Source organism: Rhea americana, unplaced genomic scaffold, assembly GCF_003343005.1.
Source record: "Rhea americana isolate MKP2758 unplaced genomic scaffold, rheAme1 scaffold_119, whole genome shotgun sequence".
In the NCBI taxonomy this organism is placed as follows: domain Eukaryota; kingdom Metazoa; phylum Chordata; class Aves; order Rheiformes; family Rheidae; genus Rhea; species Rhea americana.
The window spans coordinates 1927837-1944904 of NW_028185250.1; the positions used below are offsets into that span (position 1 = coordinate 1927837).

General features: G+C 34.0%; 1 protein-coding gene across 3 annotated transcripts in view; it reads left to right on the forward strand.

Moving 5' to 3' along the window:
- The first annotated feature begins 350 nt into the window (after positions 1-350).
- DNAH8 (dynein axonemal heavy chain 8) overlaps positions 351-17068 on the forward strand; it is a 158308-nt gene continuing 141590 nt past the window's right edge. For 2 of the 3 annotated variants that reach the window (XM_085319940.1, XM_085319930.1), the window contains exons 1-9: positions 351-641; positions 1299-1433; positions 3964-4048; positions 5870-6018; positions 7432-7621; positions 7967-8130; positions 10026-10202; positions 10586-10699; positions 14613-14720. In XM_085319940.1, coding sequence (XP_085176066.1) covers positions 351-641; positions 1299-1433; positions 3964-4048; positions 5870-6018; positions 7432-7621; positions 7967-8130; positions 10026-10202; positions 10586-10699; positions 14613-14720 — 1413 coding nt within the window. The remainder of the gene's footprint in view (positions 642-1298; positions 1434-3963; positions 4049-5869; positions 6019-7431; positions 7622-7966; positions 8131-10025; positions 10203-10585; positions 10700-14612; positions 14721-17068) is intronic. The other variant, XM_085319949.1, reaches the window with a different exon arrangement.

Sequence of the window (17068 nt, forward strand, 5' to 3'; positions counted from 1 at the left end):
AATCTTTTTACTGTTTCTCAGTAATCATATACTCACTGAAAGTCTTAAAGATATTCACATCCCAAAAATATAAATACATGCTCAATTATTTTAAGTCTTTCAATAACTGACTTCAGCACGCCATTCATAGCAGACATGAATATACATTTTCTAATAGACTATCTTAACAACTTGAAGAGAATCTGATGAGAATATTAGATTTGTATACCTGGCAAGTCAGTTTTGAGATGCACTCGTTTCTCTCATTTTTATCCTCTGTCTTGTCATTCTTCCTATTCTTTTTGAAAAGATAGATTTGAAAACTATGGATTATTGTAATGCTAATTGGTTGCAAAATTTCATATTTCAGAATGGAGGGGGTACCAAGAGATAATATAGAAAGTTCAAACACTGGAGAAGATGCTGGGCCCAATCTCACTGCAGTAGATAGCTCTGGGCCTAGCCTCATTGCACCAGAGGATTCTGCATCTGGCTCCATTGCACCACAAGATGCTGGACCCACATCTGCTGGCCGTACTCGACAAACAGCAAACTTGTCTTCCTTTCAAGAGTCTTCTCATCCTGTAAATAACAGGATGTCTAAGTTTCGCCGGAGTACCAGTGGAGTTCAGTCCTTGCAAGAAATTTTAAGAGAAAAACAGGTTTAGTATCCAATATTAGATCTTGAAATAGGTTTCTGCATCTTTTCTTAGTTCATTGAATTTATTTATGTTGTTTAGGTTTTTTTATTTTTTTTAAGTTTACATTCAGTTTTTAAATTAAATTCTGCCCATTAGAAAGTGGTTGAGTCTTTGTTTTTAATGTTTTGGAGTATTTTGAGGTTTTATTTTAAAGCAAGATGGGAAGGTAACAGGAAGTGCTACTGAATAATTTACACTGAAGCAAAGCTGTACCCAACTTAGCTCCTGCAAATATTTGTCCACTATAACTACTTCAGTTTTAAATTCATGTTGCGACATCTCTGTATCAATAAATTGAAATACTCATTATGGAAAAGAAAACCAGTCAAAATGGTGCACACACGTCTTTAAAGCTAAGCTGTAGTATAGCTAATTCTTGCTTTTCCTTGGCATATACCCAGAGCTGACTTTATGTTTCAGTAATTCTTACAAGACTATTCTGTTAGCCTCTGAAAATTTGTATATCTGTAATGAATGGGGTAGTTTTATATTGTCTTACAAGACAGTAGAGTTTAGTAGTAGTTGCAATTTAAGTAGCAGGTTATTCTTGCAGCCTTTGTGTGGTGTGTGTTTTTCCTTTTTTTTTTTTTAATTTTAAAGATACATTTAATATTATAGGCTCGATATAAAGAAGCAAGAGAATTTCGAAGAATGAAAGTTGATGCTTCATATAAATATATATTTGAAGTTCTCAGTGTCAGGCTAGGTTTAGACTTAACAACTGTGGAAGAAATGATTTTAGATGCCCCTTCGGTAAGTCTGTTGTATATATTTGTTGAATTATTAATCAAAATGTGTAACAGATTGCTCCTTTTTATATGAAATGTTACCCATCATTTAGATTGTTTCTGTCAGATAATGGGATTAGTAAGGCACACAGCTCAATTAAAACAATACCTAACTAAGCTTTTCAGCTTAGTTTCCTAGCAAATTTGCAAATATTCTCTGTGTTTTTTACTGTGAGTCTTTCATCTTCCTTACCTCAGGAAAACAATAGTTATTGATGTTATTTTGATAAAAAGAATATTTGTTATATCTACCCGTTCCAACAAGTTTCATCCATTTCAGCCTGCTATAATTACATTCTAAAAGTAGGATTTTTTTATTTTTAAAGCAAATTGTCACTGAAATGCTGAGGATTTTGCAAAAATAACTTCATGGAAATATTTTGAAAGTTAATAATGTTATTTAATAGTATGAGGGAAGATGAATTATGCACCACTGCATTAATATAATTTGGAAAGACCCATGAAATACTTCTCACTTTTGAACACTGGTCATTTTAAAATGTATGAAAGATAGGAATAAGAATGGATTTTAGAGTGTGCAGGTCCCATAACGTGTGGAACTTTTGAAAGCTCAGTTATTCCTTGTGAGTCTGTTGAAGTGTTGTAATTTGCATACTGTTTCAAAGTGTTTGCACAAACAGGAGCAACCAGTTAAATCGTTTTTTTGGTACAGCATCAAAACTCAGTATGGCTGTACTTATAAGGTCCTCCTTTTTTTGGTTGCATGACATTATTCTCTTCTATTAAAGAGATTTTTACTTATTCAGAATTCAACCAGGTATTGTCATCTTTGATCAAACAAATCCATTGTTCCAACTTAACCTGTTCAGTTACTAGCTGAATTTGGTTACAATCCCAGTTTATTGTTTGTTTGCATATTGATACTTACATATCATAAAATGCATTTAAACAGTCCTGTTTTTTCTTACGCTTAAACAACACAGAGGTGTTTCTATTATCTGGTTTTAAATCACCCTGACTTAAAGGAAAATTGCTATTCTACGCTGAGTTTGATCAATTCAAATACTTAAGAACCTTTGGGATTTTTTTCCCTCTTTGCCACTTTTGTCATTTGAAGACTGATATGGAAAATTATGTTTTATGATTGGAAATTTGCCAGTTTTCAGTCCCTATTTATTCATACAGGTTAGCCCATAAGGGCTGTGTCAGTGTTGTGTTTTAACAAATTGTCTGTTACAGAATTGCCACATCTATGCACATACACCATCTGTCTTTGACATCCACAATCTAAGATTTATCCATTAAGTGTTAGTCTGTGTATGTATTCACACAGTGACTGTTTGTATCATGTGCAGAAGCGGTAGCTACAGCGGTAGCTCACATCTGATCCTCTTTCATAACATCATGTAAGCCCAAAAATTACTGTTTGACTTTCTCTCCATCTCAAGTTTGAGTACTTTGTGTGGTAGTGAATCTTTTACTGTTTTTGTCATTGACCTTTTAGTACTTCTTCTAATTTTCTTTTTTTTCTACTTTTTTCTTTTGAATTTTCCTTTTTTTTTTTTTTTTTTTTTTTTTTTTTTTTCTTTTTTTTTTTTTTTTTTTTTTACCTGAAGCAAAAGTTGCAGTGTGTCTGTTTCTAAATCTAGCTTGCTTTTACTTTTATTTTTGCATGATGTTGTCTTCACACAGGACCAGTTTTAAATAATGTCCACCTGCGTGTCACATTGCTGGCCTAGTACAGTTTGGAAATTCAGATTTTGGAAACCTCAGCTATAATTTCAGGCTTGTTTTTCAAAATTGTAATTCATACTTGAAAGCTTTTAGTACAGAGATGCCATTCATACTATCCAAAGCACCATGTTTAACATGGCAAAATCAAAATAACTACCCAGAGACCTGTAGTGTTTCAGGGTTGGCAGTTTGTAGACAGATAGAGTGAGCTAATTATGTGGCAGCATGGTTTCCCTCAGTTGAAATTTCTGATGGTCCTGTAGAGGTCAGTGAAAATCTTTACTGTGAGGAAAAGGTTTTGGAACCAATGTGGTCACTTCTTACCTCCTAAATAAAATTCTAGCATGTCATATAACTCCTGTTTTAGAAATGAATCCTTTACATGTAGGGGGAGGGTTGCAATAGCAAGCTATTTCATGTCATGGAAATCTGCTGTGTATACTTCTAAAGATCTTATGACTAATTACTTCCAGTTTGATACTTTATCCTTACAGATCTCTGTGAATGACAAAATGTCCTGTAGTGTTTCTGCATCATTTGCTGAAAGCATAAACATTTGATATACAGTCATCAGGAACTAGGTCATCTGTCTGTCTGTGCAGGTTCAGTAGTTGACAATACTGTTTAAAGGATCTATTACATACATTGTTTTGTTATTTCTCACAACAGTGTGGATTAAAAATTTATTATATGTCATCAAAAATGTAAACAGCTGTCTAATCAAATGATTTTTGCGTATCTTAAAGGCATGTTAAACTATACTATTTTGAGTAACAAGTATTCACATTTTGATTTAACAGCTGGAAGCATTTGATATGTTCTTTGCCAAAGGAGGAAGTAAAACACTGAAATTTTTGTATCAAGAAGGAGATGCACCTGGAATAGGTAATTTTTTAACATCATAAATACAAGCAGACTTAATACCATCTACTGTTAATTTTGTTTAATGTTTTTCCAAAAATCCCTGTTGTTCACTTGTTCATAGTTTTGCAGTTTTTCACTATAAGAATTGAAATTTAAGTGTTTCAAATCTTGCTTCGAGGTGAATTGCTTAGAAAATGTTCAGTCAAAGCATTTCAGCCTTTCCTGGAAAGAAGACTTTAAAAGGATAAGTTACTTCACAGTGTTAAATCAATCACAACCTTTCCTTTCAGGAATTATGCCCCATTTGCGTTAAAGCAGAAGCTACTTTCACAACACCTGTCTGAATTTGCCCTTGTTACAAATGTTTGAAAAGTTTCAGTTTTCACATGCCCAGAAGAGAGGTAGTTTTGTTTCTAAAATCTCTAATGATTTTTGTAAGCACTGAAACCATAGTTCCCTTACCTAAGTATACATAACAATCGAATTGCCTAAGATTGTATATTCAGAGGAACTGAGAGTGTCTGATCCTCTTTACACACTGCACAGTCCATCTCTTCAGAATTCCTTGAACATGCTACAGCTAAGTGTTAGTGATTCTTTCTTCTTAATTACTGCTCTAGAACCGCTACTGGAACTGAAATCTTCAGTTCAGTGGTGCCACTGATAGCAAGCAGCCCATAGGAATATACTCTTTTGAATCAAATCTGGTATGTTTCAGAATAGAACAGGAGAGAAGTGAAGGGGAAAAGTGGTTAGGCTGTGATGAGAGTGGCATGTGAAGCCTCAGAAATGAAGTCTTAAACTCCCAGAAGGATCTGGAAAGTGGAAAAAATGAAACTTGAGCAAGGATAAACTGGGGAAAATCTGTCAGTCTCACTAGAGAGGATGAGCAAAAGCATCTGTAACAGCTAATAAATTTCCTGCGTGAGCTTGACACCAAACTTCAGATCATTGGTTTCTACCATTCTTCAGCTGTCAGGGAGTACCTCTAAAGCATATGGCAAATTATGTCTCATATGCCTTCTCTAGTGTTGATATTGGTGGAATACATAGAAGAATATTGTTACTGATTACTTCTTCACCTGCTAACACAAATGTTTGTGGTCAACCTGAAGGTTGTGGATCTGATGTCTTATGTGCATCAATGTGCTGCCACATGATAAAGTTTGTCTTATTTTTGGCTTTTTTTTTTTAAGGAACATTGCAAACAGCTTCTTCGGTTATTAAAATAATGCAGAAATTGAGAGGTGGGCATTCAAAAATGAAAAATCAGAATTAATTGCTGATTAATTGTTGCCAGAATAATCTTAATTCATCTTGGTTATATTTTATTTTCAATGGAATGTTAAAGATCTATAATACTGTACCACTTCCTCCTATCATCACATCTGCTCTTCTTTTTCTACAGCTCCTAATTCCTATCACACTCCTATCTACCATTATTTCTTACTGCCTTCTTCCTACTGCAGCTAAACAATGACCCTCTCTCCTGTTTCCTTTTCTCTGTTATGCATGACATTTTCTATGACAGGGTGAGTGAGAGTCAACATACAAGTAACCTCAGCCACCAGCAAATACCTGAGGATGATGGGCTGAGCAAATTCCTTTTCCATGCAGTACAATGGTCCCAAAATTGCTTTGTGAGGCATATGTTGCATGTTTGATGTAGATTTTAACTGTGTAGTTATTTATAGCTATAGATTCTGCCTTGAGGGAAATTTGCTTCTCACACACAAAAACAAGAAAATAATTTTATGTTGTATTTTATTTCACTGTATTAATTTCAAGCATTTTATAATACCCCCATTTTAAAAATACTAACACTTGTGAAATTCTTTGCAGAATGTGGTCGAACAATTCCAGGAGTTGTAAAAGGAAGTAAAATGATGAAATTATATGTGGATACTACACCAGACAAATTTGTAGGACTATGCTTATTTTTTGTTCGTTGTACGAATGACAGCCCTATAGATCCAAGAACTATACATGAGGTAGTCTCTCTTCTATTCTAAAATCTGAAAAGATTGAAAATAGCTATTTTTTGTTTCTTTTTTTTGTTTCACTGTTGTAACATTATAACTTCAGTTGCTGGTAAATGGCATATTTAAATACTAAACTGTGTTATATTCCCCTCTATTTGTATTGATGAGATGATGAACAGCTATATTAATTCAGCAAGCATGTGGGCACTTCATGAATTCAGTATCTTACAGACCTCTGTTGAACAAGAAGTCAGCATTTAGATAAGTTTCTTGTTCTCCTCCCTTGTGTTTTTGAAGAGATTAAAACCAGTAAGTACATTTGAGGTGCCAGTGAAATCTCTATGCTCGAAAGGATCTAGTTTGCCTAGAAGACATTACAGCAGATTCTTGGAGAGAAGTTTACTTGTACATTTCGCTTTCATGTATCTTTGGATATGAAATACACAATTATGTAAATTATGTAGCTTTTTTTTTTTTGCTTTACATTTATGTACACTGTATTGGATATATGTGGGCCTGATTTTTCGTGTATAGCTACCCATCTTTATGCTCTGGCAGTGTTCAAAGGACAGCAAGTTGATAAGAATCAGTCATATATGTGTGTGTGTATATATATATATATATATATATATCATATAATTAATATGATTTCAGACTTTCTGGACATAAAATCATTATTCATTTATATTGTTTTATATTTTATGTTAAGAGTGTTTTATTCCTTTTGGGAGCTGAGAAGATAAAAGGAAAAAAGCACTATTAGAAATAGTGAAGTATACCTCAGTATTGGACATAAATACTGGTTTTGGGTCAAACTCCTTACTTCAGCAATGAGGGGAAAAAAGGAAATTTATAGATATTTATGTCATGTGAAGTATGTTAATAATTGCTGATTTGAAGGACATTTAAAATGTTTGATTATTAAAGATAGAACTTGTGAAGGTTGGTTTTGGAGTATACTGAAAAATTGATCTAATCAAAAGCAATAAAAATTCAGTCAGATGATTGCTTATATAATTTAAGATACGGACTTTCAGAACATTTTCATTACTTGCACTTCATTTGTTAGCACATAGTTTTAGATGTGGACATTTAGAATATTTTTAATTGCTATATACTATTTAAAACATTTCCAAACTTTCTATGTAATTGGGAAATAACTGAAATTACAAAGATATTATCTGGCAACCTTTTAAAATTGTATTAAATCATTTTTGTCTTCACTCTTTTCTTTCAAAACAATATGCTTAACAACACCTTATGGTCACATTCTTAAGTATCAGTATTTTGTACAGATTATGGCTTCTTAAATTAAAGTTTTTTTAGTCAAAATTGGAATACCTTTATAAAAATATGCTGATTTTATAAAACTGTTTTCAGCCTAACATACTGCATTACTAACAATAATTCTGTTTAATACAGGATATATTCTTTTGTGTTTTGGATGCCACTGAAGGACTTCTGTGTGGTATTAGGAACATGATAGAAAAGATTTTTCTCCCAGCTATCCTTGCAACAAATAATTGGGGCGCTTTAACTCAGACCAAACAAGAAACAAAAGACAAACAGAACTTTGTGGAAACAATTAACAGATACCTTTCATTTTTAGAAGGTAAGCATTGCATTTGGGAAACAAACATTCCACTTAAAAATTTCACTTCATAGGCAGTAAGACTTATGTAAGGAACTTCTCCTCTTCTGCAAGGAAAAATAAAATGGTAAATTACTGAAGTAATACATGGGTGAATTACTTCAGAAGAATCATGTCACTAGAGAACTTTCTCAGGAGAAAGAATCTGGATTTAAAAGAAGAGTTTTCTATTTTTGTGCGAGTGCAGTAAAATGACACTTGTATAGAAACAAGACTGATTATAGGTATGTATTTCCAAAGTTAAATTGCTTGCACTCATTTTAGAGTCTTTAATTCATTCTGTACTGTAATTGCTTTTTTTTTCAGGAGCTAGAATAAGTATTGAAGGAACTGTTGAGTTGAAAAAAATAGATTACATTGATTTTTCTAAACTCCAGTCCTTTGAGGAAGTAACTGCAGCAGCTGATAATTCTGATATGGTTCACCAGCTAGAGGAAGTACTTATGATATGGTATAGACAAATTGAACGAGTAAGTTGTTGTCTTAACATTTCAGTTCAACTTGAATGTGGATAGATACTTATAAATAACATATGAGACTTGTCTGCAATCAGTTAAGACTGCAACTGTATCTGGGCCTGGGTATGCCAAGTGTTATACAAGTGAAGAAAGAAGGCAGTCCTCATTCCTAGAAACTTACAGTCTAGTAAGAACAGGAGTTTCTGAGCAGTTAACACACAACTAGTAAGAACGAGAGGACAAAAGGATGTAGGAATAATAATGCTGGTGTAGACAACATATACTCTTGGATATATTCTGTATGTTCCTTAAGTTTCTACTACCACTCGTAGTAACAGGTACGTTGGCTAGAATGATTTCTGACCAGACCCGGTATGGAATTTTTTTTTGTCTTGTTTTCCTATTTGTGGTCTGTTATTATTCAAGAAATTATTGCATGTCTTATTTCCAGGATAAAGCATGGAATTCTTTCTGTTAGTACAGAATCTGTGTAAACTGAGACATACTGTATTTAAAAGGGCATACTATATTTAGTGTATTTAGCTCAGAAGAACAAAAATGTGAATGAAATAAATGTAAGAACTGACTGCATGTTTATCTACATACAGATGAGCACACTTAGACTTTATACCTGATACTAAATATATGTATTAAATATATTTATTAAAATAGCTCTTCAGCTTTTTAAAAGTGAAGTCTTATTTCATGTATTTTGACCCATAGATTTTTGATTCAAGAAGAAATACAGGTATATGCCTACATCAGCTCAGTTGATGACAGCTGTGGAGCACGTGCATTACTTGCCTTGAGTTCAGTTTTACAATATGATTAAATGTAGTTCTGAATTATGATGCTTTTCCAAATCGGAAGCATTACTGTGTGACACTAATTACAAATTTTTTTTTCTCTTTGGTTAATATCTTCAAAATGTTTCTTTGATTCTTGATAGTGATTTGTCTTTTCCCAACAGTAGACATGTCGGAATCATTGTATACTGCAAGATTGAATCAGGATCTGGCATCTGACATTTAACAAAAGTTACTGAAATGGGTATAGATGTCCGATGTGAAGATAAACCATACTTTTACTTACATTTAGATTATTTTTACTTCTGCTTTTATTCTCTGATCTTCTAACACTTGCTAATTTGGGAGCATGATAGCCAGTATATGTGAAGAAACAATCATCACAGGAAAAGTAACAGCTGTTTATTATTTTCTTATTTGAGCTTATACGCCTGCACTACACTGCACTTTGCCAGGTAGAATCCCACACGTGGACAGATGCTGTTTCAAGGGTCTCTGCACCAACTTCTAGTGAAATACATAGATGTGTTTGAATGTTTATTAGAAGTCTGTTGGGTTTAAATCAGACTGTATGCCAGATCCTTCTGTGGGCCATTCTTTTGAAAGTATAAATCTAAATATATGACTAATTCTGATGCCACTGCCAGATCAAGGATATTTGTGGTTCTTGTGGGATGGCAAAAATGGCATTATCAGGAATCAGTACATACGAAAAGAGGCTTTAGATTCTCTTTCAAATGTTTCTGTGTATAAACAGTCTGACTGTGGATGTACATATACCTGTGTGCTCAAGAATTAGTCTTTTGGGATTGGGCTGTTGCAAGGAATGGTTGGCATATGTCCTACCCTATTTATGTATATCATGTTCACTGAGCCCATTGAGTATTAAAAATTATCTTTCTTGAGTGTATGTACAGCTGGTGTTCCCATGTGTAAAGACAACACATCTAAAAGAACAGCTAATTAAGATGAGAAAACTTTTACTTCAGTTTTAACTTGAAATTTAGAGCACCTATAGAACCATTAATTGTACAGAGTGATAAGTATTAACCAGGGATACAAATTCCATTTTACATTTGATTATTTTCAAATTGATTGCAGGTTCTGATTGAAAGTGAGCAGATGAGAAAAGAAGCTGATAATTCAGGTCCGCTGACTGAACTAGAGCACTGGAAATGTATGTCTGCTAAATTTAATTTTATTATTGAGCAGATCAAAGGACCAAACTGCAAAGCTGTCATTAATGTTCTGAACGTTGGACATTCTAAACTACTCCAGGTAATTCTTTCTGAATGTTGGACATTCTAAACTAACACAGGTAATTCTTTCTTCTTCTTATGTTGATTTTGACCATAATAGACAAAGCTTGCAATATTTATTTTGTTTAATTGCATTTAAGAGAGATTTTATGAGGAAAATTAAGAGAGGAAAATCTCAGTATTGTGCTAGTGTGCTTATTTTATTGAGAGAAAGAATGAGAAATTATTAGAGATAGACAAAAATTATCATCAAGGAAAATAAGCTATATTGCATTTTTGACAATGCCTTTTAAAACTTAAGTTACCAAGGTGTATTTTTGGCAAATCTATATATCGTAACAGAAATAGTTTGCAACATATGAAGCTTTTTACGTGTTTTATTTTATTTTATTTTTTTTGTAGATGTGGCAAGAGTTAGATGCCAGAATCACAGATGCAGCAAATGAATCAAAAGACAACGTGAAGTATTTATGCACACTTGAAAAGGTTTGTGAACCGCTTTATAACTATGATCTTGTAAGTATGCCTGTCATTATTCTTTGAGCATAGTTTAAGTATTTACATAGAATGTCTATAAGACAAACTTCAGGGTTAAATGAATCTTCTTTCTATTTTACTTAACGATTTTGATTCTTCTAAATATTTTTCAAGCTGAATGTTAAAATAAAAATTATATTGTTATGCTTTACATTAAAATAATGTTTTTAAAGTATGTATTTTATTAATAAATACATGTGATCACCTGTTAACTCAGTCCTGAAATACTGTTTTTAAAATGAGCTAAGCCCAGATAAATGTTTATGTAAAAAAGATCTCAAAATATGTATTAATTGAAAATTCCATATGTGTCCATGAACGATGCAGCCACTACCAAAATACCAGAATTACACTTGTATAGGAAAAACAAACAACTTCCCCCCCCCACCCGCAATGGAAACCTAATGAGGTGCTAAATGTTGCTTCATTTAGGGTAAAATAATATTTTGATATGGAAAATAATGGCACTAGGTGCTTCTATTTGCAGAAGTATCGGCTAGTCAGAATTTAAATAATTGACTATGCAACTAGTTAGGCCTAATTCAAGGTAACAGTTATTAGGTTTAATATTATATAATAATTATTATAATAGATATGTGTTTTCTAAGGGTTGTTGCAGTATAGGTGGAAGGAGGAAATACCCCAGGAAAAATTGCTTGTCTCACTTTGTTGTTTAATTCTATTTTGGTCCTACCTACTTCCTTACTTCTGTCAGGGAGTGTTGCATTTCCTTTGAATTTCTGGCAGCTTTCCTACTCCAGAGTTTTAACTGAGGGGAAGTGAAAAGACTGCGATAGTCAACAATCTAGAGCTGATATTGCTTGCAGTAATAGAAGAGAGGATTATGATAAACAATATTACTAAGAACCAGTTTATCTTCAGCTTTTTACTATATCACTAGAGGGTGCCAGGTACCAGGCCATAAAAGTCACAGTGTGCATCAGATTTGAGCTGCTTCTTAGGGGTTATTAAGATGAATCTTATCTTAACAAACAAAAAAATTCATGGGCAGAAATCCATTAAAACAGTTAATTATTTTACTAATACAGAATAATTAGATATAGTTCCCAGTTTAATGTGGAGAAATCTGAATAAATTTGAATTTCTGTCTTATCTCTTATGTCTTATCTGTCTTATCTCCACTTTGGTGGAGTGACAGTCAAAACTGAAATTCAAAGTACAGTGCGTGTACTACAACATTGCTGTGATATGCCAGCAGCCCTACTTCTTCAGGTCTTGGAGACGTTACAAGCAAGAGCTCAACCTGTAAGGTATCTTGCTCAGGTGAGCATTGAAGGCTTCCTCCGACATTGGAACCATCAGTTACTCCTTGGCCAGTTTGGCCAACCTGAATTGTTCAGCTCTCACTCCTTTGGAGAGATTGGACAGGAGTTTATCCTGGAAGGCTAGGTTTTAAGGTTTCTGACTAGATACTTGTTGTAGTTAGGTACCCTCTGAACAAAGGAGATGACATGAATTTGGGAATAACTATGACTGCAGGTTTATTCGGATTGCTGGAACTGCAATCGTAATCTATTACATGTGCCAGGAGGAAAAGAGAGAAAAGGGAAAGAGAAGAAGAGGAAAAAAAATCACTAAGGGGAATTAATAGTGTTACCAATTTTGTCACTCACCTCGATCTCCTAGTCAAGTGCAAGGATGTCTTAACCTGGAGGAGTATCCTTGAGGAGCATCCCACCTCAAGGCAAGATCCTGCGTTGCAGTCCACTGCTAATCAGGAGAGCCCAAAGAAGCTCTCTGTAGACCACTATCTATGTGTGAGTTGAGGTTGTGGATGTAGCCATATAAGGCGATGGATCTGATGGTTTTGGCTGAGTGATTCTTTACACATTAGCAAGTTTGGTATGTTTCCTGCATGCACCATATGGCATAGGTGTATCCACCACAATACCCGTGTTCCTTCTCACCTCCTGTGGGCTATAGAACTGAGAGTTTCTACGCCTGCCCTGTTGCATTAGCTTCTCACTTGTTTGCTTATACTGGTTATTTGCTAACAAAGAAATTCTCATCAACTTTACTGAAATAAGACACTACAAAATGAGGCCTTTTGCCTCTCCTCGTTTAGTAACTTGCTGTTCAGCAGCTTTGTATTTCAGTGCCTTTTCTTCTGCCTTTTCTTCCACAGTGTAGATTTACCCCTATTGACAGGATCTTTTGGTCTGAGACATTAATTTGCTCTGTCATGTCTTTTAGTGCTACAGAGATTGTCAAATATGGCATAAACTACCCTTAGTCTTGAGGGCTGACACCTGGAAAGCTACTTCTTTAGCTTTGTACTTCTTTGTACCTGACTCTGTCAGCATCATCCAGGTGCTGGGAAATGCAGTCACTGAAGGCTGCACTAGGAAGCAGCATGAGATGGAGAGGAGTCTTCTTCCTTACCCTTTATACAATCATGGTGCCTTCAGCAGGCTGAGTTTGCAGTGGCACAGTTATCAACATGCAGCTCTTCTCAGTAGCACTTTAAGCACTTTACTAAAGATGTGAGCTTCAGGCCTGTCTTTTGCCTATCCTCTAAAGCAGTAGCAGTAGCTTCATAAGTAAAAGGTAGGTACTCTTTATTGCCTCTTGGCATTGAGCCAAACTATCCCTTTGATTTCGGCGTGAAGAATTAATTTATTGATCTTTGTAGGATTAACTACTGTGTCTGTCCTCTGCCTGGATCTTTTTAGGAGATATTTGCCTTCTTTTTTGTGAGGAAGCTGACACTTAATATTAAATAGTGAATTTCTCCATTTTCTGAGTTCATCTAAGATTTTCTTGGCTGTTCTAAAATGGATCTGTGGGAGTATTTCTTTTCTGTCACTCAAGACTGAGTGACACTGGGAGACTTATGATATTTGCATACTTAAGTGCTTAAAACTCTTAAATAAGTATCCATAATACCTTTGAGAGTCGTCTTTAAACTATTTTTGGACATTTTTTTCAGTACTTTCTAAGCAATTAGTATTCCTCCAGTGATACTTTGAATGCTGCTCTGCTTTTAATAAAATTTTTTTCTGAACTGAGCCCTCTATACTACTGATCAGTTAACAAATGAGTAGATCTTAACCAGTAACCTCCTTTAGAAGACACTGTGTTGCATGTGATGTGATATGTATGGTAGTCAATTATTGCACAATTGAAATTAAACTTACAAGAATGCTTAGGCTTTTTTGATATCTGCTTGGTAATTAAAAATAGCAAATCCTCCACAATTTATGGATATTAATGGATTACCATTGTTAACCATTTTTTGGAAATACGTTGGAAGTGGTTGAATTACAAAATATCTGTAATGTCATAGAGTGATTTTAATGATATGAACTGTCATATCATGACATGCATGAAAATTTAGGTATTTCATGTGATGATTGAGTGAATTAGGCACTCTTAAATGTTTAATGAAATGAACATTATGACAATTATTTTGTGAGTTCTGTGAAATGTCCGAATGAAACACTCAGTGTAATGATTTCTATCAGTGTAACTGCACGGCATGTATTTAACAACTGTACCTGAAGGAAAACCAAAGTGTAATTAGGAAAAACCATTCTTAGCTGTCAGAAAAATACCTCCATTTATGCTGAAAAATACAACCTTTTCTATTTAAATCAAAATTCAGTTTTGATCATCAGAATAACATGGTTTTTATGAATGTCTGATCTGATTTCTGACAAAATCATGTGAGTTTTTTGAGTTTTATTAGTTAAGATTAAAAATTATTGAGCATGATTAGCTTTATTCTTTTTTAAAAAGAAACATTTTGGTAAGATGCAATGATGTTTTGAGGATCAGTTAATATGATTTAAGGAAAAATATTATTTAGAATTTCTGAATAGGAAATGCAAAAATTAGAAAAGTAAAATTTTTTTCAAAACTCTGCTTTAAGGTATCGATGACACATGGAATACAAAATTTGATTAATGCTATACGAATGATTCACAGTGTTTCAAGATATTATAATACTTCTGAGCGCATGACATCATTGTTTATAAAGGTAAACATATTAAGTATAATCATAAAAATTGTGATTTTGCTGAAAAAAATTAATTTTGTTTAAATCTGTAGGACATCTCTTAAAAAGAAGTAATAGTGAATGTCTGCGAGGGAAAGGAAGAGAAGTCTGTTGATCAGGAGAGGAGAGTAGAGCCTTGTATTCCAGAAAGAAATTTGTTGATATTCTTGATTCAGCAAATTATTTTTTTATCTTTTTGATAGGCCTCTTGATCTGAGTTTCATGACACTTATTCATTTTTTCACTAAATCACTGACTCCCTAAAATTCTCTCAGTACCAGCCTTGTAGACATAACTAAGCAAAAGGCTGTCAGTCTGACTCTGCTATTCTTCAAAAAGATGTAAGATGAAAAGATTCTTGTTTCAGAAGCAAGTCATCCTTGAAAAGTTAATTGAATCCCAAGCCATAAATTATGCTAGTTTAACCCAAAATGAAGACCAGCTAGATATCTATAGCGGGTATTCATTGCAGCAAAAGATGGTTTGTAAAATGGTTTTAGAATAAAGAAGAAATCTTTGTAACTAAATTATAGGGTATCTACAATGTAAAATGTAACAAATTAGTTTGGTTGAAACCTGCAAGAAGAAATGTTCTCTAAGTTCTTGACTCCCCTTTTTGCCAAAGGAGTTGTTTTGATACTCAGTTATAGTCTCTCAATTTTTCTGAAAACTTGTTTGTTTTCATAATAACTTTTTTTTGAATACATTATACTACCAGCTTCTGCTATTCTTTCATTCAGATCAGGATTCAATCAGTGGTTCATTTCCAATTCTGAAGAACAGCAAACTTAAGTTATACTATTGAACTTCTTACTCTAAATAAAAGACACAATTATCTTAAATATGGAGTTTACGTATCCCTTACATACAGATTTCATCCTAGATTTCAGTCTTAATGAAAGGAGATTTCCTCATAAATAAGTATTCTCCGATCTCCTTACTCTTTGGGCTGTGATACTGTATAGCGGTATGGATACTAGCACAAATTGTAAGCTTGACTTTGGGCTTCTTTTCTTTTCATGTAGCTTTCAGAACAGACCTGAGGAGTGATTTTCTCCACCACTCTTACCCCCTTTATCTCAAAAGTATAGATTTCTTAGATTTCTTCTTTGGGACAGTTGTTTTTTCAGTATATGACTTGTTACTTTTTTTTTTTTTTTTTTTAATTCGTTGTTAAATTGGATGATGTTGATAAAGGTATGTAGCTGTGAGAGCCTGAGTTACAAATTAGGAAGAAAATGAAAGTTCAGTTCTGTGGGAACAAACTGAAGGGTGAGCAGAGAAGTTTGTCTCTTGCAAGACATAAAGTAATTTCCTCCCTTAAGGGGACGTAGCTGTGTCTATTGGCATCTCAGTCCCCTGTTCACTATGGCTTTCCTGTCACAGGATTGGTTCTAAGAGCTGTTAATGTGGTTGAGATAGTTTAGGCAACTATCTCATAAATCAGCTAAGCATTTGTCTAGCTTTTTGTGCAATTTTTTCATCAGGAACTTGGAGTTCTAGTGAGATTTGAACCTTGTCCTTCTGTCCATAATTGACAAGCCCTTTGAGTCTCTGACAACCTGTTCCTTTATTTGTCTGCCAATGAATGTGCCATTTCTGTTAGCTGTCCCTTCAAGTAAGGATAAGAGGAAACTCACTCACAGCCGTATTACACCATTTTCTTTCTTTCTTTCTTTCTTTCTTTTTTTCTTTTTTAATATAGTCCTTACAGCACCCCAGGTTTTAATGTAAAGTGACACTTTACATTGTGAGAATTCAAATTGAGCTAGGACATTAAGAAAACTTACATGCTTTTCCTGTGACTATCCATGGCTGAGGCTGTTCTCTGTATATCAGATATTAGGTATGGATTATACAGTGTCCATATACTATCCATCTTTTTATATTAACTATTATATAATTGTTTTTGTACATTGATACTTTCTAGTAGTATCTTTTACTCCAGAGTGAAAGGGACTGAGCATTTCACTACAGAGGCTAATTTACAGACTAACTAGTTGCATGAAGTTGTGCTATGAAATAGTATGGAAAAAAACCTAATTCAATCCAAGCTTTTTCAGCAAAGTTGAAGTAGCTTAAGTGCCATCCTCCCACTAGGGGCTTCTATTTAAAGATTACTAGAGATGACACTAGAGTCCTGTTGACAGCTTCACCAGTCACTGTATTACAGTGAGGCTGCTTTTAAAGTGGGGCAGTTTTTTGGCCTTTATTCGGTTACAGACTCCTACATTCTGCCTATAGAACAGATATGTGGGGAGAATTGTTCTGAATTTTCCATATTATTTAATGGCTAAAAAAGGTTATCTACCTGTAGCTGTTCTCTGAGA